Source organism: Gadus morhua, chromosome 12 (assembly GCF_902167405.1).
Source record: "Gadus morhua chromosome 12, gadMor3.0, whole genome shotgun sequence".
Taxonomy (NCBI): domain Eukaryota; kingdom Metazoa; phylum Chordata; class Actinopteri; order Gadiformes; family Gadidae; genus Gadus; species Gadus morhua.
Window position 1 is genome coordinate 18239211 of NC_044059.1, and position 27451 is coordinate 18266661.

The 27451-nt window shown below is 42.0% G+C and overlaps 1 protein-coding gene across 1 annotated transcript in view; it reads left to right on the forward strand.

The window, feature by feature from the left end:
• kdm4aa (lysine (K)-specific demethylase 4A, genome duplicate a) overlaps positions 1-16195 on the forward strand; it is a 29483-nt gene extending 13288 nt beyond the window's left edge. Inside the window, exons 15-22 of the mRNA XM_030372720.1 lie at positions 11013-11089; positions 11570-11625; positions 11728-11836; positions 12285-12473; positions 13217-13387; positions 13729-13848; positions 13951-14043; positions 14814-16195. Coding sequence (XP_030228580.1) covers positions 11013-11089; positions 11570-11625; positions 11728-11836; positions 12285-12473; positions 13217-13387; positions 13729-13848; positions 13951-14043; positions 14814-14954 — 956 coding nt within the window. The 3' untranslated portion in view covers positions 14955-16195. The remainder of the gene's footprint in view (positions 1-11012; positions 11090-11569; positions 11626-11727; positions 11837-12284; positions 12474-13216; positions 13388-13728; positions 13849-13950; positions 14044-14813) is intronic.
• Positions 16196-27451: the final 11256 nt, after the last annotated feature.

Below are 27451 nucleotides of genomic sequence, written 5' to 3' on the forward strand. Positions count from 1 at the left end.
GTGTGCACGAAATGTAACAACTTATTTATTTTATCACACAGGCTACGCTACAATCAAAACCCTCATTGTTTTACATGAATTGGCTAAACAAATGACCACTGTAGCATATTTAAACACAATTCAAATTAACACATTCAAAAGTATTTCGGCTCAATTTAAAAGGTTGAATCTCCTCGTGACTGAATGTTCGTATAAAGCGCGCATGCTGTATGTGCGCAGGGTTGATGCGCGCATACAGCATGCGTGCTTTTTTCTGTGGAGAACCAGCGCCTTGAATATTCCGCATAAAACGAAACCGGATAGTTTTCGAACGTTTCGAATCCGCGTGGACGGGGCCTCATTTCCAATCGGTCATTCTGACCGGAGACATTTGGAATTTTCGGTCCTCCTCATTTTTTTCCGGTCAAAGACCGCAAAATTACCGGTCAACGTGAACTCTGGTGCATACAATAACTACACTTTTATTTATTTTTACTGTAGTGAATAGCACCGAGTGAAAGTCAACGTTTTCTTTTCATCTAGTGACAGCGATTATGTCGTTCAGATTAGTACAGGTAAACTTAGTCAGAAGATCTAGAAATATAAGGCATAATGCTAGCTATGGGCTAACTTAGCCTATCGGACACGCAATCAGTGCACTTGCAAATGAGTGCCTGCAAGTTTAACCGATCGTGGTGTGACATTATTTAACCATCAATCTACCACAAATACGACCAGACAGATGTACAACACGTACACAAAGCCCATCGTCCAACCCGGCAGATGCTGACAGACAGCCCACAACAGGGATGGGCAACTTTCATGATAAAGAGGGCCACATTTTTCATCATAACCATCGGAGGGCCACATGACTGCACACTTTAACTAAATGTGAGCTGAGAGAAGCTACTCAATTTTGAATTTGGTAGATATGATTTCCTGTATTCTGGTGCATTTTGGGGATGGCCACTACCTAAAAAATCATCCAGAATCATAACCTATGTACGGTATGTTAATTGAACCAACATGCATTCATTTCATGTTTTCCATGCTCAAACAGCCACATGAATGTTCAGTATTTTTATCATTACGAAGGGCTCACATACATCATCATTCAATGAAGTCAAAAAACTGAAAAACAGTGGCCCAACATTAAGTGCAACAACTCAATGAACTCAAACCCAACAAGCAGTTGTAGTAGTTGTAGTGGCGACTTAAGTGGATATCTTTAATGACTGATATCGCTTCTAAGCAAACTAGACGCATGGGTTTGCCTTCGAATTCTATGAATTCTTCTCATCTTTCTTGACCGAGTTTTCTGCAACTCGATCAATTATTATTATTCTTTTTTTTTTTTTTTTTATTATGTGCGGGCCTGACTGAGTGAGGATGCGGGCCGCAGTGAGTGAGGGTGCGGGCCGCATGCGGCCCGCGGGCCGCCAGTTGCCCATCCCTGGCCCACAACAAGCCAAACATCACCACGGCGGGTGTGCTCACTCTCGCACAAAATCACTCCAACTTATCCAACTCCAAGGCTAGGCTGCTTCACTAAGACCACAACTAACTACAAGGCCTTCATAACCATGCAGTGTGCCTAAGCCGGAAAGGACACAGAACAGTCGCACACACTCATCTTATGCAAAACAATCTGTTTTATCATCAACATTCAGTCACTGCAAAGATTTAAAGACTAGCCTCTTACCATAAGTTAGAATGGAACCAAAGTATGTGATTGATACAGTCTGGTTTAGCTTTCGCTTGCTTTCCGTTTTAAGTGTGACTTCTCAACATTACCGGCCCTATCTTGCATCCGGCGCAATTGACTTAATTACTGGCGCATGTGTCGCTGCTAGTTTGCAACTGGCGCAGAGCGTTCTTTTCCCTCCTGCGCCATGCGCCGGTAAATTAGGGAATGATCTTGCGCCCCAAGGGGCGGCTCGGCGAAAGGAGGAGGCGTGTTCTGGTGCAAACGTTCCCTGGTGCTATTTTGACGTTTCAGAAACCACTTGCGCCACAAAACAGGAAATGCCTTGTTTAAAGTCAGTGGCGCATTGTTCAGATGCTATTTTAAGGGCGCATGCATAATGTTACTTGTGCACCTCGCGCATACACTTTGCTTCTCTCATCTACCTAGCCACACATTCTTGGTAAATTATTTGGGAAAGAACAGCTGATAGCGGTAATAAGTTGGACTTTTAAATCAATGCATCTGCAAACACCGTACAGCAAACATATATTTTCTTGACACAGACATCGTGTACATGCCCATAACTTTTAGGGTTGATGAGTATTTGATCGTGAGAAAACATTGTTTTACCGCGAGAATGAATGAATGCGGGCGCGTGTGTGTGTGTCCATCTCACGCAAACTAAACACGTAACGCATAATAGAGCCTAGTAACGGGGACGCTGGCGAGTCTAACGCCGCTCTGTATGGCTAGTTTTTATTCAGTATTTTTAATATTTCTCACGAATGCATTGAACATTATTATAATTGTTTTGGTCTTTAGCTAAGTTTACTAGTTATATATAGTCACTTTTCGCTTTTGTAAATACTCCAGTTTTCTTTATTTTTACGTGTTTTATATATGGAGCCGTACAGTTGCTTGACAGTTGGTGGACGCTGTTGCCTTTTGAACGCTGCTGCTCACCGGTTGCCGCTTCTCGCTCTGAACATCATTCTGAACATTATCTTTTCGCGATTTTCTTTTTCTTTATCTTACTAGTCTTTTAATTTTTTATTAGTTTTCTTTTTGCTCACTTTCAACCAGTGGCGGCTGGTGCTTTTTAAAGTGAGGGAGGAAGGACTGCGCGCTTGGTTGCCATTGGCCTGCTTGCACTGTTGGTGTATGGCATTGGTGGCATAAGAATGTGAGACTCAAGTTGTTTCAGGGTGTTTTGGTGAACTACAAAATAGCAGGGAGGGAGTTATGTGAATAAAATGTATACAAAGTAGGGATCGACCGATACAGATTTTTTAGGGCCGATACGATACCGATATTTTTTCATCAGCCTTAGCCGATACTCCAATACGCCGATACCGATATTTAGAGCCGATACTGCTTTTGCTCCCTCAATCATAAAAATTACACTGATAACAAATGTTACAAGTCTCAATTTAAAAAAAGGAACATTTATTGAACTTCAATATAAAAAACAATATTTAACAAATAGTAAAAACAGGTGAGGTAAAACAAGTAAGAAAAATTAGATGAGCAATATTTAACAAATATTAAAAACAGGTGAGGTAGAACAAGTAAAAAAAAAAAAAAAATTCGGCGAAAATCTGCCGCGTATCGGCCGATGCCGATACACGTAAAAAACGCGAATATCGGCCGATAATATCGGCCGACCGATATATCGGTCGATCCCTAATACAAAGCCACCAGTGGCAACACCGTAATTTGAGAAGGAAAGGTTGCAAAGCATATTAGTCAAATCAGGCATACTATTGATTTGAAAAAAGTAAATAAAAAAATCTGGGCCTATCATTGGGCCTATTTTTGCCCTCACTGACTGAAGTTATTTAGCTATGTTTATTTTCAGTTACAATTGTTTTAAGAAACAATTTAAAATGCATCATGCTCTGAATCATTCACTAACACCCTTTCCACAATATCAAACAGAGCGGTCAGAGTAACAAACTAGTAAAAGAACAACAAGAACATTATTTCAAAACTATTTACATGGGCTGTAAGCCTAACTATTCAGATTGAGGGACTTCATTTATAGATCAGGTCAATCCTCCTTGCTGTTTGCGTTGCGAAGACGACATCAGTGAAATCATGAACAGCCCACGTTGGAGATTTGCTATTATTCATAAGCAAACAAGGCCAGCAATAAAGTTGATTGCTTGTAATGCTACCAGTAAGCCATGCGTACCTAGCAAACCATGTAGCACTCACAACACTGACGTTGCCATTACTTCTGGTGACTTTGATTTTGGGAAGTGGTCTACCTCTTTCTTTGGTCGCTAACTTGGCACTGTAACTGAATGAATGGAATGATTTTTGTAATAAGACGTTGACAATGTCCTCCGTTTCCAATGTTTCCATTGTTCATTTAGGATCTCGCTATCACAGATTTCACTTGCTCTGCGTGACTGCGTCTCGACTGAGCACCGTGGCAATGCAGACCGGGTTTGTTATCGATAGCGTTGCCAGATTGGGCAGATTTCCCGCCCAAAGATAATTGTCCCAGCCTAACATGGTTAAAAGTAGCCCGATTGGGTGGGAAATCGGACCAATCTGGCAACACTGCTCAACGTCCAGGGATCCTAATTATTGGTTCATAGCGCAGACGGATAGATTTTTGCGCGAATCAGACCCCTTAAGGTCCCACCCACTCAGAGGAGGATTTTCCTCCTCTCTCCCATTGAAACCCATGTTATCCACCGGCCGCCAGTACTTTCGGGGAAATGAATGGGAGTCAACGGAGGCGGAGGGAGGACGTTCCTCCCTGAAGTAATTGTCAATAGGCGATAGGGGGTGCTAATGTCCCTTTACCCAGGGAAACAAACATTATATATTCAAAGGCAATAAAGTAGTCATATTTAAGGGCATTAATTCATTACAATAGTCTGGGCAATCTACATTTTTTATTCTCAACAATGTTAGGGAGGATATTCCTCCCTCTCCTCAATGGAGAAGCCACCACTGCTTTCAACCCCTTCTGTCTGAAGCCCTTCTGGACCTCGGATCGGACGACAATTCTCCCTTTCTACCCCTGGAAACTGGTCGCTAGCTAACCAGCTGGTGACTAGCTGGATGCTACCTGTCCGTGCCACTGCTGTCAGCTGTCCGGGACCTGCCTGCAGCGCTGGGCCATTGATTAGCTGGCTGCCGGCTGTTTGACAGTTGGTGGATGCCAGACCAACTGTGACACACCGGTCCGCTGCCACCCTGCCAGCTCTCCTGGACCCTTACCTGCGTCTGCGGATTGCTGTCAATCGCGGGGGACGCCACCTGCCTCCTACACCGCTACCCGACAGTGTTCACCTGCTGGCCGGCTAGACTGCTGCTAACCCCCGGGCGCCGTCCAACTGGCTTCCCCATCTCCAGCGTAGCTACAACCGGCAAGCTCCACTCCTCTGCCTCCGCTGTGCTGGCTCTGTGGCTTCACCATAATCGCCTGGATCTACCGCTGGCTTACGCCGCTGCCGACTTCACAGCCTGTGGATTTTTACCTCTGGATGTGCTATGTTTGACTCTCACGTCACGAGCGCATCTCTGCCGCTCCGTTACTCGGTAACGGAGATGTTACGTCTCCGGATCTTCTCAAGGACCCCCCCACCTCAGCTTGCATCCCACCATGACATTCTCAAACGACCAAAATACATCCACGAGGCTCTGGACGGAATTTTCAGTACACTCACAACAGCAACAAAAACAACCGCTCCTTCTGTTCCACTGGGCCCCGCCCCCCTCTTCGCACAGCCCGTACGGTCAGTCCTGTCAATCACAGTGTACTGTCCCCTCTGCTCAAAGCAACCTGCTACACTCCACTCACCTGTCTGAAACTCTGTCTGCTGAACACCAGATCCCTCAGTAATAAGGCCCTTTTGATAAATGACTTTATTGTTGACCAGAGCCTAGACATCCTCTGCCTCACTGAGACCTGGCAACACCCAAATGACTTCTCCCATCTAAATGAGGCTGTCCCACCGGGTTTTTCTTTTATTAGTAAACCCCGGGTTAATGGGAGGGAGGGTGGCCTCGCTCTCTTCCACCGCGATAACATCAAAGTCACCACTGTCACAGTCCCCCATCACTCCTCCTTTGAATGTGTAGCTGTAAAACTCACAGGCCCCAAACCCACTATCATTGTCACCATTTACAGACCACCAGAACCCTCTGCTGTTTTCACTACTACTTACATCTGTATGTGCAATGTCCCCCACTGTCCTCCTTGGTGATTTCAACATCCACATTGACAACCCATCCTGTACTTTTGCTAATGACTTCACATCACTTCTGGACTGTCTTGGCATCACACAACATGTCACCCTCCCAACCCATAACAAAGGTCACATTCTGGATTTAATCTGCTGCACTGACATCACTCCCACTAATCTTGATGTCATTGATTTCCCCATCTCCCCGACATTCATACCCAACTACACAAAACCAAGGAACAACAGACCATCTCCTTCAGAAACATCAAACATATCAACACCACAGACCTCTCCACCCTGATCAGCTCCTACCCCAACCCTCCCCCAGCTTCCTCCCTGACTGACCTGGTGACTCACTACAATAACTGCCTCTCCTCTTCCCTCACAACCCTGGCCCCCCTGAAAACCTGCTCAGTCTCATTCACCCACACTGCTCCCTGGTTCACTTCTCATCTGCGCCAGCTCAAAGCCACTGGTCGTCGACTGGAGCGACTCCACAATAAGACTCAACTCACTGTGCACCGCCAAATGTATACGGACCACCTCCATCACTACAAGAATGCCCTCACCACTGCCAAAACCTCATACTACTCCAACCTCATCAACACTGGTACAGGCAACAGCAGAGTCCTCTTCTCAACAGTCAGCCACTTACTTCAGCCTCCTAAAACCCTCCCTCCAGACATTTCCACCACCCAATGCACTGTGTTCCTGGACTTCAGCTCTAAAATCAACACCATTCACCAACAACTGGCCTCATCTCGCACCCCACCCTGGATGATCACCTCTGGCCAACCTCTCATCAGCTCCCTCTCTGACTTCACACCAGTAACAGAACAGACCGTTTCAGAACTCATCCGCAAAGCCAAAACCACCACCTGTCAGCTCGATCCTCTTCCCACCTCCCTTGTCAAAGCATGTCTACCGTCCATCTCCCCCATGATCACCAACATAATTAACTCCTCCCTCACTACTGGTACCGTACCCCTCACTCTCAAGCTGGCTGCCATCACTCCCATCCTGAAAAAACCTGGTGCTGACCCAACTGACCTTAACCATTACCGGCCCATCTCCAATCTCCCTTTCATCTCCAAAACACTTGAAAGGGTGGTTGCCGCACAACTACAGTCCCACCTTGACACAAACAATCTCCACGAACCGTTCCAATCTGGCTTCCATCCAAAACACAGCACTGAAACAGCCCTAGTCAAAATCACCAACGACCTCCTCCGTGCAGCCGACTCTGGATTACTCACCATTATCATCCTCCTCGATCTTAGCGCAGCATTCGACACCATCTCCCACCCTCTGCTCCTGGACCGCCTGACTGGCATTGGGATCACTGGTGCTGCACTCTCCTGGTTTACATCCTACCTCACCGGCCGTCAACAATTTGTTCAACTAAGCAACCACAAGTTTGGGTGTTCAGGTGTCTCACTGGGAGTCCCCTAGGGGTCAGTCTTGGGTCCACTCTTGTTCACCACTTACCTTCTCCCGCTGGGCACACTCCTCCGTCACCATGGGGTCCATTTTCACTGCTACGCTGACGACACACAGGTCTACATCTCCACCAAACCCACCGCTGCCATCCCCCCCACCTCCCTCATCACGTGCCTGGAAGAGATCCGGAGCTGGTTGAGCAGGAACTTCCTGAAACTCAATGGAAACAAGACCGAGGCCCTGCTCATCGGCTCCAAATCCACCCTCTCCAAATCACAACACACCCCAGCTCCACTCATAATCATCGATGGATTCCCAGTACCCTTCTCCTCCAAAGTCAAGAGCCTCGGCGTCATCCTGGACAACACCCTCTCATTCGCACCCCATATTCACAACATCACCCGGACTGCATTCTTCCACCTCTGCAACATCGCCAGACTCCGCCCATCACTGACCCAATCCAGCACTGAAATCCTAGTTCACTCATTTGTCACATCACGCATAGACTACTGCAACGCCCTTCAGCACCCAGGCTCTGGAACTCCCTCCCCCACACATAAAACAGTCAGACACCATTACAACCTTCAAGTCACAACTCAAAACTCACCTGTTCAAACTCGCAAACAACGTCTAACTGATCACCGTCTTGATTGTTTGTTTTGTCTTGTTTTTGTTTTATTTATTTATTTATTTATTATTATTATTTTTCCACAATGTCTTGTTTTTAAACGATTTATGATAACTGTATGTTCTGTAAGGTGACCTTGGGTGACTTGAAAGGCGCCCTTTAAATTAAATGTATTATTATTATTATTATTATTATTATTATTATTATTATTATTATTATAATACAGTCCATGGCAATGTATATTAACAGGGGGACACATGCATATTAGGAACACAAGTCGATAACGATAATGCATACAATACTGATAAGAAACGATGTTTATAATGTATTGCGTATCATTAAATAGAACCACAGTTACTGCATATCATGTTATATCATATAGGTTTTCTTTGCCAAAATGTATTTGAGGACTCAGTATGTCTGAAGTTGTGTACGGTGTTTCCATGTGTGAATAAGGCCATATTATTTGGCCATAAACTGAGCCATTTGCAGTTTGAAATTCATGTGCATCTGTCTCATCGGAGACTGCAGACGCACTGTCAAAATATCAACTCGTCAGATTCAAATGCGCTCATGGCTCTTAAAGGGGATGGGAGCTGGCACTCTCATTGTTTTGTTGCACGTTACGCCCAAACCAGACCTACGGGTAATTAGGATACTTCAGACCAACCCTTTTTAGATATGCGCCGGGCGCAAGAGTAATTTTTTGCGCCGGTAAACTAGCGACATCGCCGTGAAACCGCCCACAAAGTTACTTGCGCTTGGCGCTTCTCACTTGCGTTTCAGACCGTTAAAAAAGGGCCCTACGTCTTCCTTGTGTTAGGCGCACATGGCTAATTTGCATACGTGCACAGTATTGGCTGGCTCCGCAAGGCAAATAATAGAACATATTTAATTATCTTTCTATCTATTGATCAATGCATGCTTCTAGTTTTAATGTGATGTTTTTAGTGTATGTCCAGTCAGACTTGTTGTCTCCCTTGTTCTGCGTGGTCTTGTAGATTATACTGTGTGAGCCGAATCACCTAAATGAATTCCCGACGATTTGTGTCGTTTGGTATTCATAAAGACTTGACTAGGCTATCTATCTATCTAGGCTACTAATCAACAATTATTTGCCGAAGGCGTAGTAAATAGTTGCGAATTCACTTCGCCTTCGGCGAATAATTGTTAATTAAATGTTTTAGTATATACTACCCGTGAACACTCCAAAAATAAACAAGATAATACTTTTTGCCGGGATTTATTTGTTTTTATTAGCGGCTTATTTGTTGTTATTAGCGTACATTTTGCGATGAAAACAATATTGAGTTTGAGATGTCAATCATGGGATATTGCCATCTTAAGAAGCGCCATCTAAAGAGGTTCACGTGTAGCATATACTAACTATATATCTATGTATTTATCTATGTACCTGTATAATCAGCTGAACACTTTCTTACTAGTCTCTACTCTCAAAGGTCTCAATGCGGCTTTGGTCTGTGTGTCTCACCAACATGACGTCATGCAAAGCAGTCTGGGGGAAATGAGAAACGATAGCAAACCGCTAAAATAGTACCTACTTTTTCGTATTGCATTCCGTTTTGTGATACCTAACAACATTAAATACAAAAAATAACAGTTTAAATCTTTATTACCAACAAGCAAATTGCGCAAATTTAAAAAAAGGACAACTTGAAGTTGGTTGTATGTAGGGCTGCAACTAACGATTATTTTAATAATCAATTAATCGGTTGATTATTTTATCGATTCATCTATGGATCGGATAAAAAAAGAAACATTTGTAATTGCCGCATCTTTATTCAAAAACTGAACATAACTTAATGATAACTGGGATCACCAAAAAAAACATAGAATGTATGATATACATTTATATATATGCAGTATATAAGGGATGTCCATGGTTAACCGGTTAACCTATAAGATCTTTAACTAAATAAAAAATACTAATGGTAAATACTAATGATTAAAAATAAATTAAATCATCTTAATTTCTCTCAGATGACATGAGATCGTTAATTTTTATTGATATTGATACCATTTTCGAGATTCCTTAACGATCCAAGTCTTTATTGATACCACTATTGATGCTTTTCTATTATTTTGTTGAAATATAACTTGTACTATTGCTTTAATTGCTGATAAGATGACCATAGCTCAAGATGGGACGTTAAACAGGTCATAATACCATCTTTACTATCTATCTTATATTGCTGGGAAAAATAGTTTTCGCCAAAATCTAATATATATATTTTTTTGTGTTGCATTTGAACACATCAATCATATTACTGAGCCGACCTAAACACATCACATTTGACACTGTTTGCTACTTTTTTTAAGCTAACTAGCTCTATATCCTGCCGATTTGACCATGGATTAAAAAAACTGTATTACTATTTTTAACTGACGGGAATTTCTACACCGTCCAGTTGTGTGATTACTACCGCTACTTTGAATGACTGTTGATGTACGCGGTTCCGACTCCGAGCCCGTCTGCACACCGTCTGCAGCAACAGCAGCTGAAAGAGTTTTTGGTTGCACTAGACGGATACTAGTTTTTTTTAACCCAAAGACAGTGAAGGTACAATACTTTTATATAGGCCCAATGTTAAGATATGACCAAAATACAAGCTGTGGTCGCTCTCATTAAAGCTCGCTGTGGGCGTGCATAGAACCATGAAACAACCTGTCGGCGGCTGGCTGTAAACAGTGCCGCGCCTACGAGTGATGTATTAATCGCGCGCGACTCAACGAATCGATGACCAAATTCGATGACAACGCTTTTAGTAATCGATTTTTATCGATTTTATCGATTTGTTGTTGCAGCCCTAGTTGTATGCTATGTCACCTTTTCCGAGGAAAGTTCGCAAATGTCTTGATGTATGATTTTATCACTCATGCTAGGTCATTTCAGATGTATTTTCTTTAACCTTTATCCATAATGCTTGACTTTCTACTTGGTGGCAACCATTTTGAGAGGATTTGAGAGGAAGTACAAATTAGTCATGCGTTTTCTTTTCAAATCAAAGCAATAATGATTTCTTGGTGTACATCTTGTGTTTGTTTGCTGCAGGTTGCTACGGCGTAGATCCAGCCAATGTGAGCAAGGACTGGAAGTGTGCACGCTGCAGGGCCAATGCCATGACTGAGGTCAGAACATGTCATTGGTTGTTTGTGCAAATAAGCTGTTGCAGTGATGTATGATCAGGGGTTGGTTGTGCTTGGATTGCTGCATGATGGTTAGCTAGTTGAGACCTGAATTTCGATTGTATTTCCCTGTTTCAAAGGGATATTTCTGGTGCAGGTTTTGTGTGGGCTCGTCTCAAGTAGATGGCTCTCCCTTTTAAATCGGTTGAAAGCCGAAATGTTCCCAAACTGGCTAAACGGTTTGGTTCTGTGACCAGAGCAGCTGCTGTCTCGAATAACAATCCTTTGGGGCTCTGCAGCAAAGGATGCTAACATAGGAATTCAGTTAACTCATGCGCATCAAAGTGTACATGTAACAATATCGTGCCAGCCCTCATTTATGCATTTATAATTTATATTTTATCGATTTGTTTGAAAATACCAGTCCCAAATTTCAAAAAGAGTATTTATGTTGTCTTCAATGTGTTTATTCTGTCCCTCTAGAACTGCTGTTTGTGCTCTTTAAGGGGCGGGGCCCTCCAGAAAGCCAACAACAACAAGTGAGCGGAACCACACCACCTCCACTAGCATGTGTTTAATGTGAAGGTAGTTATCATTGAGCTTACTTAAGAGATCTGACCAGCGGCCTGTTTGTGTTTCAGGTGGGTACACGTGTTGTGTGCAGTGGCCGTGCTCGAAGCACGCTTTGTCAACATCACTGAGAGAAGTCCTGTGGACCTGAGCGGAATACCGTTGCAGAGATTTAAACTTGTGAGTTCCTGTAAATAATGTCTTTATTTGCTTTGGTTTTTGTTGGATATTGTCCGTGGTTTTATCCGTGAACAAAAGGGACGGTTATAAAACAGTGGGAACAACGGAACACTTTCGACTTTGCTGGTTGTTTTTCCTGCATGAGCTGTATATAATTAAAGGTGGTTGTTCGATTATTTTCTAGCCAACTGTTAGTCAATTAAATGGAAGACACAACTAATGAGACATCCTCAAAACATCCACGTGCTTGAGTACAACATTTTGTAGTTGTCTGTCTGTACAATTCTTTAAACACATATATTTTCTGTTGATCTCGTGATCCGTTACTGCTTGCTAGAACATGCAATGTTTACATTTCATATTAGGTACCACAACCTATAAACCTTTTCTTACGTTCCCCACCCCCCTGCCCCTTCTCTTTTAACCCTGTGTCGGTCATGTCGTTCAGAAATGCTACTACTGCAAGAAGCGCATGAAGAAGGCGTCTGGCTGCTGCGTGCAGTGCTCACACGGCCGCTGTCCCACCGCCTACCACCCCACCTGCGCCCAGGCCGCCGGGGTGCTGATGCAGCCCGACGAGTGGCCCTTCGTGGTCTACGTCACCTGCTGCCGGCATAAAGGCCCCACACAGATAGAGGTAAGCCCCCGTTTCCAGCCCGTCCGCAGTAACAGGGCGGTTGTCGTGTTTTCTTCAGTCAGTGCGAGTAAGTCCACGCAGTTCCTTGTCACAGAGGGGACTCATTTCCAGGTTGTACAAATGATTTATACGTTCACCTCCGCTCTGCACGACGTAGCGCACCAACCCACAGTTTTGCAGTACCCAAAAAGCTAGATGGTTTTGAGCTCTATCTTATTGTGTTTGTTTGAGAACACATCACCTGACCTGGTAAAACGCACAATGTCCCATCACATCTCAAAGGAACGCACCTTCAAGGCATACGCCAAGATGTCATTAAATTGCCATTTGCCTGTCTTACCCAGATTCAGAGTTGTGTGATTCCGGAATCATCAGTGTGTGTCCAAGGGGAGGTTGCTGGGTTGACATTTACTTTCCCTGAGCCACTTCCCTAGACCTGCAGAGTTGCAGAAGCCTAGCTCCTGTTCATGTGAGGGAATACACTTAATATTAGCATGTTCAGCTTATTCAAAACGAATGCCAGGAACCAAACAACACAATTGTAGTTTGTGTTCAAACACACTGTTATTTTCGGTGCTGTTATTTTTAGGCTACTTCTGATGTTCCAGGTTTGGGTTTGTCGGCAAATAATTGATTTGGTCATGGCCGTCCCGTAAAAGATCTGCTTCTTTTAAGGTATGCTAGCCCATGAAAGTGTAAAAAGTGAATGTGTTGTTGCTCATCTCACGGTATGCCCCTCCCAGCGTAACAAAGCAGCGATGCTGGAGCTGATGGTGGGGCAGAAGGTCATATGCAAACACAAAAACGGCCGCTACTACCAGTGTGACGTGGTGCAGCTGTCCAAGGAGACCTTCTACGAAGTCAACTTCGACGACGGCTCCTTTAGCGACAACCTTTTCCCAGAGGACATTGTGGTAGGTTTGTTGGTGCTTTGGTGTTGTTGATTGTCTACTTAGAGATTAAAATGTATATTATAGGTGTATAATATATCATATTCATATTTGAAATATGAATACTAATTTTTCTTCAGAAGTATTGCTAAAAAGAACAGGCAGAAATATGCTACAGATATAATATCACTACCCTAAAACGGGACTTGAATAATATATTTGCGTTCTTGGTAAATATCTGCTGAATCGTTTATCCACATTAAGAGATCTCACACCGTATTATTAAACACAGACCTGTTATTTGTCAGTGAATTAAACAAGGGCCCGTGTCTCCTCCTTCACTGAGTTCTTGTGCAACCCCTCAGAGTCGGGACTGCGCCCAGCTGGGGCCCCCCCCGCCCGGGGAGGTGGTCCAGGTGCGCTGGACAGACGGACTCGTCTACGGGGCCAAATTTGTTGCAACTCATGTGACTCAGATGTACCTGGTAAGAATTAAGTTGATCTGGCAGAAAAGTTCTGAGTTTGCCAATTATAAATCATTCATGTTCTGTAACGCAACAACACAAAACACTGTCGTGTCTCTTCAGGTGGAGTTTGAGGACGGATCACAACTAACGGCCAAGAGAGATGATGTCTATTCCCTGGATGAGGAGCTGCCCAAGAGGGTCAAGTCTAGACTGGTTAGTGACACTTGAGTTCAGTGATTGTTGTTTTTTTGTGTTATAAGTCTGTCCAGATTTGATGATTCCCCATTAAGCTGTGTCCATACTAAACATTTTCAATCCAAACAATTGCAAAGCAACGCACCAGCACACATTTAACGATTGACTTGCCGATTTTCCAATCTTGTCTGGGCACGCACATAATCGCTGTCTTTGGGGAACACAAATCTTGGACCGACGTCCTACGGACAAGTTTTCCGGAGAGTGTGTTCATCCACAATGTTTTTCCCCAATGAAAAAGTGAACACAAATCGTGGACGACATATAATTTGCTCTATTTGTGGAGCTATATGCATGGGAAGAAAAGTAAAAGAAGGCAACTTTTTTTTTCCATCTTTTAAGCTTTCACCTGCTCCTCCTTGTGAATACAAACTTTTCTTTAGCTGGTGAAAATTCCCCTTCAAATATCTGTCCTTGACCCCAAACATCTACATAATCTAGAGTTTAGATAAAGTCAAACTTGTTTGAGGTAAAAGACAGATCCATGGTCTAGATTCAAGACCCCAAGCAAGTTTGTCAAGAGAAAGATGAGCGTCTTTCACTTACACTTACACACGCATAACGTTGAGTGGGTCAGACTCTACCACGACCCCCTTGGCCTTAAAGAGAATGTAGTGGGGGCCCAGTTTTAGGAAACAGTAGCAGTCCAATCGAGCATGGCCCGTCAGGGTGGCTTAATTCCTCTCAAACTGATCTCTAATCCCTGTGGACTTTGGCTCTGTCTCCAGTCCAAGGCGTCGGACATGCGCTTCGACGGCATCTTCGAGGATAAGGACATCATCCGCGAGTCAAAGCGCCAGAGAGTGATTAACTCCCGGTACCGGGGGGACTACATCGAGCCGGTCATCTACAGAGCCATCATGGAGTAGCCTCCGATCCCGAATGAACTTGGCGTCCGCCCAGCCACAGATCCACCAGCACATGTAAACCTGTTACCGCAGTTTCACTAGAGTGACCTTAATGTCGTCTGCCACACAGAAAATACCACTGGACAGACCTTTTTTGTTATTGTTGTTTATAATTAATCCATTTTCAATAAGTTATATGAGGAATATTGAGTATTTGCTTCTAACGGTGAGAAATACGATGTCATTGTAGAGAGACAAAAATACAGTGCAACATGTTGAAGTGCAACCCTTTTTTATTTTTCTATATTAATAGCTGGATGGCAACCTCAATGCAAAGCAATACAGGACCACAGCACTTGTTGGTTGAATACATCAATTGAAATCCATCCCATGCATTGGGAAAAACACTGGTAACTCAAAATATTTTAACGTTGCTTCTAAGGGCATGGCACCCATGACTCCATTCCAAATACAATATTTGTAGAGATAAAATAATAGTTTTGAGGTTTTATACCATTTATTGTATGTATTTATTGTTATGGTGCTCATACGTCTGTGTGTGTATGTATGTATGTATGTATGTATGTATGTATGTATGTATGTATGTATGTATGTATGTGTATATATATATATATATATATATATATATATATATACACACAAATATATGAGCTCATGTATACAATCTAAATGAATCCCTGTATGACAATTCAGAGTAGTTGCAGTGGCGTTTCTATTTGCTGAATGAAGGCCTGCTCTGAAAGGTTTAATTGTACATTTGCTAGGTTACATACTCTAGTAAGTGCAGACTTCTCTGCAATGCCAAGCACATCGAAAGCATCGGCGTCCTCTCACTGGTGCCTTCAGCTGTCTGCCATTTGCTTTCGCTGTCACACTTCATCGGTTCAGTGAAGAGGAATTTTATGTTATTCTCATTATTGAATGGGGGTGGGGGGAGGGAGGGGGGGGGATTTATTGCAATGTTCAAATGTATTTTTCATCAAGACGAGGTCTGTGGATACTTTGTCATTTAAATGTCTTAAGTTGTCCGCTGTTCATAATACAGGAAGCAGTCATGGTGCGGCAGTCCTGCCTTTCGCTCTGGTTGCACATTGTGCTACAAATGGCTTGCAAGCCCCAGATCCACTTTGTAGCCCTTCCATTGTATAAGACATTGTATATGTACAGTATGCTAGAGTTCTGGATTATTACTAAAGCATTTTATAAAAATTGTTTGATTTTAGTAAAGATATAGACTTCCACTTCTTTGTCCTTTTTTGTTGTGTTTTGAATAGAGCTTTTACGAGTCAGACTCTAGAGGATTTTGACTCTGTACTCCAGGGTCATGTTTTCAACGCCTCTTTCCTGTAAGTGTGCAGACAGCTTTTTAACGGCTGCCATGCACCACCTAGGTTGGTGCTTCACATTGTAGCAGCAGTCGATTTAATATTATTAATTCATTCTGATGATTAGCACGTGTTCATCATTTGTAGGCCTATATGCTTGCTATACAATATATGCTTGCTGCCTGTGGATATTCAATGTACAAATTGTTTATTATTAGGGGAATATGATAGAATTTAGAAAATTCTATTTTGGCCCAGAACATTAATCAATCACATCGATGTATCAATATAGGAGGGTCAAAAGCGTTGCTGTTTTACCGACCGGATACTTTATTTTATTTTATTGGTTTAGTTCAGGGACATTGCACACTAATCAACATTCAAAATGTAAGTGAGCCAGAGTTAGCCTAAGAGGCTAGTTTTCATCTGTTGTCCCCTGCCAGTTATTCAAAAGGCAACCTAAAATTACAGAAATAAAAAGCATAAAAACAAAGATGAAAAAAAAAAAAAACTAAGAATGAATTGACAGACTATGGCAAACAAACAATAAAATAAGCAGACAATAAAACACAGTGTACATTAAACATTTAAGGAAAGTGCACAAAACAGTAGATTAGAGCAGGACAAACGCACCTACAATAAAAACACATTCAGCAGCATAGAACACAAACATGCAGCACAAACATATATAGTAGCATAAAGCACAAACATGCAGCACAGACATACAGCAGCCTAAAGCATAAACATGCAGCACAAACACATACAGCAGCATAAAGCACAAACATGCAGCACAATTAACTTAGACACTAACATGACCATCACAGGACAGGAGCACACAAGAGACAAGCAAGCAGGACACAGCATTTACTAAGAAGTCGGCAGGACCATACGGCATAAGTCTTATCTATTGGTTAGCTCCACTGGTCTGGATACGTCACCCCTTGTATTCTTCTGATTGGTCATAGTGTTATCCAATGTGTGTCATCCAGTGATATTTTCAAATGCATGCTTGGTGCCGCCCCTCGAGTTGGGCCATTTTCATTACTCGTTGCCGGCCCCTACAGCTTTCTAGATGTGGGTCTGGATTTCCAGGCTAAGCCTCCCTCAATTTACATCATAAAAATGACACAATGATGATAACAAATGTAACAATGTGTCATTTTAAAAAAAATGAACATTTATTGAACTGTAAATCACGGCAAAAAAAATAAAAAAATAACGGCCGATACTATACATGTAAAAAACACAAATATCGGCCAGCCAATATATCGGTCGATCACTAGTTCTCTGCACCTACAGCAAACGCAGTAATGTCAAACGTACTGCCAAACACCCTTGCTTTATCCTCATCGATTCGTCCATTGGTCAACCACCAATTACCTACTGTCATTCCATTCTTGATCATTATCTAAATTTAAGTCAGTGTTAAAGAGTTTAAAACAGGATTTTGTGTTCACACCTACTACTGCCGCAGCCGTAGCCCTGAGGCCAATACTCAGAGGTGCCACAACCGTTATAACCCAATGAAGAATACGAACCAAACCAGGTTCCACATCATCTCCGCTCTTAGATCAGGCCTTCAGTTGAAATGTAACATTGACCATCCAGAGAATAATGGTCTTTGGGCTTTTCACTCATCAACAGATCAGCACGTCTATACTTGGGTTTCAGCCTTAGTTGTCGGCAACAACGAAAAACAACACTGGACAGATCACTGGCTTGTTCATGAGGGCCAACGGAATTTTCCTGAATGTGGTCATGTGGTTCTCACTGAGCTAAGAGGTGCGTGATCTGAAACAGCCCATTCTCAGCTCTGCATTATTGAAGAGCAGATTCTTCTCCCAGTGTACCATAAAAGCCCTATATACAGCAGAGCTGCTGCTGCAGAGTGCTTTATTCCAAACATGCCCAGACACAAACCTACAAGAGTTGGCCAGTGGGCTGTCTACTCTGCCTGCCTTTCTCCCTCATGCACTCAGAAATACATGAGGAAGTTGTGGCTCTGTCTGCCCATCTGTTCTGGTTAAGAGCAGAATGACACGCAATCCTCCATTCATTTCTTTATCAATTCCCTTTGGGCATTTGCAGTATTTTTTCACAAGATAGGATGTGATATGCTGTTTTTTTAAATGGCTTTCTAATGTATTACAGTTAGCGTCTATATGTTTCTAAAATAATATTGTATCTTTATTAAGTTTAGATTCCCCAACCAAATCTATGATTCAGGTATACTTTTTTAACAGTAGTTAAAAATGTGATCTATAGTGTCACCCCAATAAAAATAGAAACCATGATTGTGATTGTTTGTGCAGTTGGTTACAACCAGGCCTCTGATTTGACAGTCCATACGTTATTTACTCTTCCTCAATCTCAATCAATAATTCCAATTTCCATTTTATTACTCAAAATATTTTTTGACATATTTCACAATTTTCAAACAATTTCAACATCCATGTATGTTTAGATAATTTCTTGTGCATTTATTTGTACTACCATGAATGTTTCAAGTTACTGCTGTTGCATGCACACATACTGGCCAATATTTCAAACGGGGGGACACTACTTGTTGCATGTCGGACGTTACCCGCATCTCTAACTTTGAACTTTGCACCTTTTATTATTGTTTAATGAGCAGTTCATTTCATGGCTACAAGTCTTAAATGCACTTAAGTAAAGACAGATGTACATGAAATGGGCCATTTTATTTTAATTAACGTAATGAACTTAACTCCACAATTTCAAATGTTATAGTTAAACATAGTCACGTAGCTCAGGTGGCGTTCAGCCAGTAAACTGAACGGTTCACGTAGAATAAATAGTTGGGGTGAAGAATGCCAGTTGGTCACATAGTTTGTTCAAGCTGAATTAACAAGCTTATAAATGACCCCCTGGTTTCCTTTCTTATTCAAGCTAATTTGGCTCCATGGCTTCTTATAACTTCTATGATTCTTCCTTAGAGAAATTTAAATGTTTTTTTGCAGGGTTTGTGTTGTTAGAATAACAAAAGAATTCAAGACATTCAATATTTGATATGTTTTAAAGGTGCTGTGTTTAGAATCAGGGCCGTTGCACCAAATCCTGGGCCCTGTATACAAGAGGTACTGATGGCCCCCCCCCCCCCGAATTCCCCCTACCAGCCCCCTGCGCTGAATTGTTGACGGGGGGGCGGGGGGGTAGATAACATTTTTTTTATTGCCATGGGCCCCCCCTCTGCCTTGGGCCCCCCCAGGACTGCCTCACTTTCCCCCGCAGTCCGTCCGCCCTGTGTAGAATTGAGGGGAATCTAGCTCAACTAACTTGGCAGAAATATTCATTAGTATATTTTAATTGTGTATAAAACCATGAAAATTAGAATTGTTGTGTTTTGGTTACCTTAGAATGAGATCTTATATCCTATAAGGGAGTGGTTCCCCTGCAACGGAGCCCGCCATGTTGCAACGCCATGTTTCTTAAAGGTTGGGTATGGAATTCGCTTTTTTGGCATTTTTTGCAAAATTACTTGAAATCCTTATCATAACCCACTTACAGCCACTAAGTTAGAAGTACTGACATGAAAATTAAACAAGTCAATCGTCTGTGGAACGGGCAGGGCTCGAAAAACTCCAACCAATGATTTCCAGAGCCACCGAGTTGCATTGGACAGTAAGTACGTCAATCAAACGGTCGTACTGCACTCCCCCGCGCCCCGCTCGCGACCCCTTCGTGCACGTACTCAAACCTCGTAACCCAGAGCAAGCTTCTGTTTGTTGTTATCCTGCGGTAGCTACTGGAGCTAGCTAACTAGCAAATGACTCGCTCTCGCACATCTGTGTTCGCTCGTGCATGATTGCGCGTCCATGTACTTGGAATGGGTGGAGTCAGAGTCAGCGTTGAAGGAGAGGGGGTAGGACCATTTGAGTTGTGTATTTTCAAAATCTGCTGGCATTTCGCAAATCCCATACCCAACCTTTAAGTAGCTCAGAACCGAGAAACATTTTAAATATCTTCTTTAAGCTATGACTTACAGCTTTACATACTTAATAACTAAATACAATTTATAAATCTATCAAGTAAGCTCATGACTAGACACTTTACTACTAATTGATTTCATAGACAATGACATAAATTATTGAAGTACAGGCCACCATAGCTTCTTCAAGGTCATTGGAAGGGTCTGGGGTATTAAATAGGTTGCAATCTATAACCTCACCGCTAGATGCCACTTAATCCTACACACTTGAACTTTAAGGTTCATGTGGATGCTTAATTTATAAATGAAAACAAGGGTCAAATAAATAGTAATAGTGTAGAAGGAGCTTATTTAGAACAATACTTTAGCTTTGGGAAAGTTGACCTCTGGCACACGTCACCTACCTTTCTGAGTTATTCCGACAAACAGGTAACCGGCAAATGGTTTAAACCATTTTCTTAGAAAGTTAGCATAATGCTATAGGAAAAGCTGGTGTTACCCCCTGACATGTTTTAGTGTGTTGATGGCTGGTGTTTCCTGTGTACCCTGATTATTCAATGCACCATGGAGATGCAGCCTCACCCAACCCAAGAGTCCAATGTCTCTGACTCGGGCCAGGTGAGGCGGCTTGAACCAGCCATCTACCACAGACACGGCACAAAACTTCTTTTATACATTATTCACATTATAAATGGAAATGACTGCATCTAGTAGCACCATTTGGATTAACGAAGGCCCATCAAAACATTTAGTATCTCCTAGACTTCCATTCTTTGTTGTTGATCATAGCAAAGTAAAGTCATTAAGGGAATGAATTAGCTGAACCCATAAAAACGTCATAATCCCTTTAGGGCATTCTCCATTTTCGAGACTCACTGTTATCGATCTGTGTTGAGTTTAATAGGGGCTTTGTAGTTTTCACTCCACAGATTTTCACTGTCCGCACTTTAGGTGACTTGCATATCACGAGGGTCAGCACATTGCTTCTAATCTCCCTTGATAAAGATTATTATTCTCCAAGAACCCCCCTCTTTCATCCTTCCCATAATTGGCTTGGATAATTTAATAGAATGTAAACAGTCAATGCAAGGCAATATTATAGAAGTAGTATGGCTCTAGTTAATTTTTGTAGAATGAGAATAAATCATTTTGCAAATCAAGGATTTAAAAAAAATAGTTGAGTACCTCCTCACCCTCCTCATCGTCTTCTGCTTATCCGGGTCCCCAGACCACCCTTTCCCAGGCCACATTGACCAGATCTGATGGGGGGATCTTGAGGAGTTCCTAGGCCAGTGTTGAGATATAATCTCTCCACCTAGTCCTGGGTCTTCCCCGAGGTCTCCTCCCCACTGGTCGTGCCTGGAAAACCTCAGAAGGGAGGCGCCCAGTGGGCATCCTTACCAGATGCCCGAACCACCTCAACAGACTATATATATTTTTAAGTGCAATTCGCAATACTTTGTTCATCCATATAAGCATAAACTAAAAACTAAAAAATAAAACCTCTAAAATAGAAGTGTGTGAGCTATTTAGGATAGGGAGAATTTTTTTCTCATCTGAGCAACAGAAAATACTGTTTGGGACATAGTGGATTGTCTGGCCTTTTTCCCAACATCTCCACCTCTATCCCAGCAGGAACTGAATATGGAACCATCTGCCAGGATCCACATCCCAGATGTAGTTATCTCAATACATGCCTTCTCAGTCTGCTGACAAGGCCTTTCGGTGCAAGTTGACTAAGGAAACACGTTGATATATTTAATTCCTTTCAATTTTAACTATTGTCTTGTTTCATAGCTTTACATTATGCATTATATATAGTTTGATATTATTCATCATTGCATTGTATTTAGTTATTATATATATTTTTTAGTGCTGTCAAGCGATTAAAATATTTAATCGCGATTAATCACATTAATGCCATAGTTAACTGACGTTTAATCGCAATTCTTTTTCTATGCTAAATATCCCTTGATTTCTTTGTCCCATTAATTTTTCTCATTTTAATGCTCTTATCAACATGGAGAAGTGCATCGGCTTGCCTTGTGCAAATATTTTTTCTAACAACATTGGCATATACTGATCAAAACAGGACGATATTAAAAAAAAGCCTATAGTGCAATTAAACGATGAACATACAAACATACTGCCTTGAACATAGCAGTCAGGCTACTGCTTCTTTGTTTTGAGCCAAAGAAAAAAAAAAAAAGTTAACGCTGTTAAAATTGGTTTGCGTTGACGCCGTTAATAACGCAGCACTTATATTTTTACTTATTATTTGTGAAAGCGTTGATCAATTCTTTGTTGCACGTCTAAACCAACCCCCAGTTCCAGGCTACCAGATTGACTCATAATAAAACCATGAGAACCATGTGAAATGCCTTACCTGAAGCAAGAGCATTATGATCAAGAATTACTCTTTATTCTGTCGCTTTCGAATATCCTCGAATACGTCCCACATTTTATGTAATTAGAACCTGCTTTTAGGTTTCAAGGATGTTCTCAGTTTGTCACATGCTGTTAGTTTAACACATTCTATGGCTAAGTAAAGGAAAAACTGTCTAACTATGATGTATCATAATGCAACCTTTGTAACCAGACACAGCCTCCCTTAAGATATGCAGGTATAGTGGACCAGGATTGGAGGGAGCCAATCAGCAGAGTAAGATGACAACCCACAAGGTCAAATGGAGGAGATCACCCAACAATCATCATGAAAAAAAAAAAATCAGGATACATTTTTGTGGTATAACACAAATCAATGCAAGGTTATCTTTTTGTGATATGCCACATGCCTTTTCTGATCTGCATAAAAGATTTATCACTTCTTACTTGGCACATAACCAAACCACCCACAAAATAGTATTCCAATCCCTCATTTCATCTTTTGGAGTTATTCCGCTCACAGTCACAGACACTAATGGACGGACACATAAACAGTGCAAAAACATCATAACATTACAAACCTCATAACAATTTTTTTCAAACAGTACTTAGTGCTAGGTCCAATATAGCCCCAGATGTATTTGCTTCACTTGCCTCACAACAGGTCTTACTGATCAGATCATCATCTGTGCTTACTCTGTTCATGTGGAAGTTCCATACCATCGCTTCCCCACAGCACAGCAGCTCCAGCATGCCTAAAGCGTTGAAAATGTCTGGTTGGCCTGTATCCTGGTAACTGGCAATGGGCAATTAGTGTAATGGCTCTGTGGTATATTGATACAGGGTCTTCCCTTCTCAGGCCGTCCTTTGTTTGCTCCTCTTGTTTTTGTCAGTGTTTTTTAGAACTCATGACCTCCCCTTTCAACTCTTCATGTAGGGTATCAGTTTCACTGGGCTGTTAAACTGCTGTCATATTTTCCACTCCCCTTCAACCTTGCATTCCTTTTTACAGTACCATGCACATTTCAGTAGATGGCATTTTGTTTTATTTAAAATGTTTTTTAGCCCTGTGACTAAGTGTGCATGGCAGTGTTTTCAGTCTCAGACCAGACAGCATAATTCTTCTAGAAACATTTAAAGGCAATTTTGATGGGTTGGGAATGGGAATAAGATAAACAAAATGATGATTTTGGTCATAGGACATAAATGTCAGAAAAGTCAGTGATAACACTAATTTTAACCCTAACCCTAACTTGATTGGAAATACTTTGTGATGTAACCAACTATTAATGCAGACACCTTGACAACCATGTTATGTAACCAACTGCTAATGCAGATACCTGGACAAACATGTAATTTAACCAACTGTTAAGGGAGATACCTGGACAACCATGTGATGTAACCAACTGTTAATGCAGATACCTGTGCACCCATGTGATGTAACCAACTGTTAATCGAGATACCATGTTTTTGGGACAACCATGTTATCTGGCGATTCATATTCATGTCAACATTTTTAATGTTTGGGTAACTTTTGACCCAGGGGTCGGGTAACCCCTGCACTAGCAGAAACAAGTCAAAACCTGTTAACGAGCTGTGTGCCCCCAAAAAATAATAATTTCAAAAAAGGATATAGTGCTACAGTTTGTGTTGTGAACACAATAGATCAAATCTTGGTAAAAAGTGTTATTTGTAATTTGTATTTCTTTACCGGTCCCTTTGGCCTAGTTTTGCAAAAAATGTATGGTTTCTATTGATATTGGAGGACATATTTTTTGCCGGTTGCTGATCAAATAAGGCACAACATTTTCTTTTGAGCTAATAACAAAAACTCATTCCATGTGATCCTATCCCAAATCCACAGTGTGTTGCAATGCACGGCTCTGCTTGTATCTGATCTATCCATTCAGCCCATCCCCTGATGGCCCTGGTGAGATAAAGGCATCAGGTGGGGGGACTTGTGCCTGGTCCTTTTGGTTTACCCACAGAACGGAGCTGGACAATTCTGACATAACAATAAAAAAAGAAAGTGTATGTTGTCTGTAAATTGTTTATTTTCACAGCTGTATATTTAAATATATAGGAAAAAATACTTTTGAAACAATGGAGGTATGTTGAAATATGCTTTCTTTGTTACTTCATCATTTTGACACCACTAGAATAATTATTACGAATAAATGAAATGAGGTCAGCAAAAATTCAAGTTATTAACAACCATTTTTTAAAGGTAATCTAAAGTCGGTTCAAGCAAGCAATGAACACCTCTATATTTTGCCAGCAACATTTGTTATCTTAAACTAATCCATACATAACATGATTTACAAATATTTACTCATGCGATAACACTTCAAGGTAATCATTTGAAGTTTGACCTGGATAAAACCCACACAAGATGACACCTTTCAAGGTATTTAGTTACGCGAGAGTGCTGCCAACGGGCCTTCGTGTTAGCGCAGTGCGGCTGACAGCACCCGTAGTAAATAGCAGACCGATTTAGAAAGTGGACGAGATGGTAGACAAGTCAAGAGGACTTGGAGGCACAGGTGGCCACTATTTCAAGTGAATCCTTGACCTTGATGTGCTGGGGGACAGGGTGGGGGTGAGGTGGGTGCACACAAAAACAGAAGCTTCTACTATGTAGGTGGCCCTCAGAATGCCAGGATGGGAATGTTCAGGACAAAAGGATATGGCACCACAGTGGCCTTCCATTAACTGGTAGAGGACTGCTTCAGTGGCCGCAGTTTTTTATTTCAAACAGCTGTTCTTTGCCTGCTTGGCTGAGTGAAACTCTAGCCCATGCAGTAATTTGGTTTAATTAAACCCCGAGCAAAAAGAGACACTTCTGCTGGGAAGGATCAGCTCCTTACCTCGGCCGGGAACATGCAACTCTGTTTTTCCACAACTATGTAGACATCTGCATGGGGATGCTTCGGACAGCCATGCCTTAAGGCTGGAGTCTTAAATTAAGTATTGTTTGGAGAAAGGGAAACAACCTCATCCTTTTAATTTGCCCAAAACATATCCAGCCCCTGGGCGGGGGGTACTCATGGAATTTTGGGGTACTAATGGAACAGGTTAATGCGATGGGCTGGGAAATGCATCATTCTGTCAGCGGCCAAATTGAGTTTTAATTGGTGTTGAAATTGAATTACCTAAAGACCAATCTCTATTTTAAGCTATAAACCATAGTTTTAAAGAACAATGTTAATGTTCAGCAATTCCAGAGTTCCAGATCTACTGCTGTTTCAGGAGGCCATATGTGACCGTAATGAGCGACCAGAGGGTAGTTGGCGTGCCGTGCACACAGTGGTTTAAGCTGTGTAAATGTGTAATAGGACATATACACATTTTCCTGAATGCGCAACTCATTTAATGTTGCTTTTTTGGATTACATTTTCAAATCTATGGGTTAGTCACTTTGTTTTCTTTGAGGAAATAGGCCAAAGTTTCAATATGTGGGCTGTGCCAAAGAGTGGTGAAGACAGGACTCCCTGCATCACAGCCTTGCATACAGTATGTTTAGTTGACTGATAGAAGCAGACGAACCTGCCTTTGTTTATTCAATATATAACCTTTACCTCCATCATAACCTTGCCTTTATTAATCGGTGCTAATCCAAATTAAACTAGTTTTGACTTTTATTCCCCTAAAAAAAAATGCCAAAACACTGAGTTCTCAAACAGTCCCCTAAATGCAATGTTTATTTACTAAGATATTAACATAACACTAGTAAAATAATTATTAAATAAATATGACTGTTGACATCCTAACACCTAGCTAAAGGAAAAGTCTTATAGCCCTATACCACTTATATTACTCCTAAGGAGAATGCCTTCTTAGGCACGAGACAATCATCTTATCTGGCTCCTGTGATAATATCTTGTGAGGTGTCCAGTAGCCTACCTTGGCTAGCTCCTCTGACCCTTGACTCACATCTGCTGCCCTCTTCCTACAGAAGCAATAGAGAGTAAATGTTGAACCCCTGAGCTATCTCACAAACTACTCTTCAGAAACCTCTGAAGTTATAACACACAGAGGGGCACCTCCACCAATCTAGGTCTAACTCTAAACTCTGAACAGCTGTTGACGTGAACTGAATGTGACTCACGGCTGTCTTAATTCATTTTATTTTGTGCTGGGCAATGGCAAGACGAAGCTGTACTTTTGAGTGTAGATTGGTTTTCTTCATGACTGATGTAAGGTATGAGTTTGATACAGGTTTTAACTACACAGCAGGCAATCTGGTGGCCAACCCCAACCAGATAGTTGCAAGGCTGCAAGGGATCGTGATGGATCCTTCGAAGAGGGCCAATTCCTCCGGGTGGTTGCGGAGGATAGACAGGTCACAGGCCAAGCCAAGGTGGTCCCAGTAAAACAAATCGTTGCTTGGCAGTGAAGGGCCATTATGCCCAAGGCCATGCTGCAATAGCCGCTCCCACACGTTGGTTCCGAGATGAGCATCGCTGCAGAGGATAACCGAAAGACAACGCGTCCAAGTGACGCGTTGAAGAGAAAACAAAGAGAAAACAAATATAGTCCGATTCACTTTTCATTATTAACTTTTTAGCCGCACATTGGCATGGAAAACAGTTGTGTCTAAAAGTATTTACGGCGTCATATGATAGGCATGGATGTCGTAATGTAATGCCGCCCGCTTTAAAAATTAAAACAAATAAAAGGATCGGGAGCCAGCAGGCACATGTGTGTTTGGACCTTCTTGTAGACACACACGCGCGCGCGCGCACACACACACACACACACACACACACACACACACACACACACACACACACACACACACACACACACACACACACACACACACACACACACACACA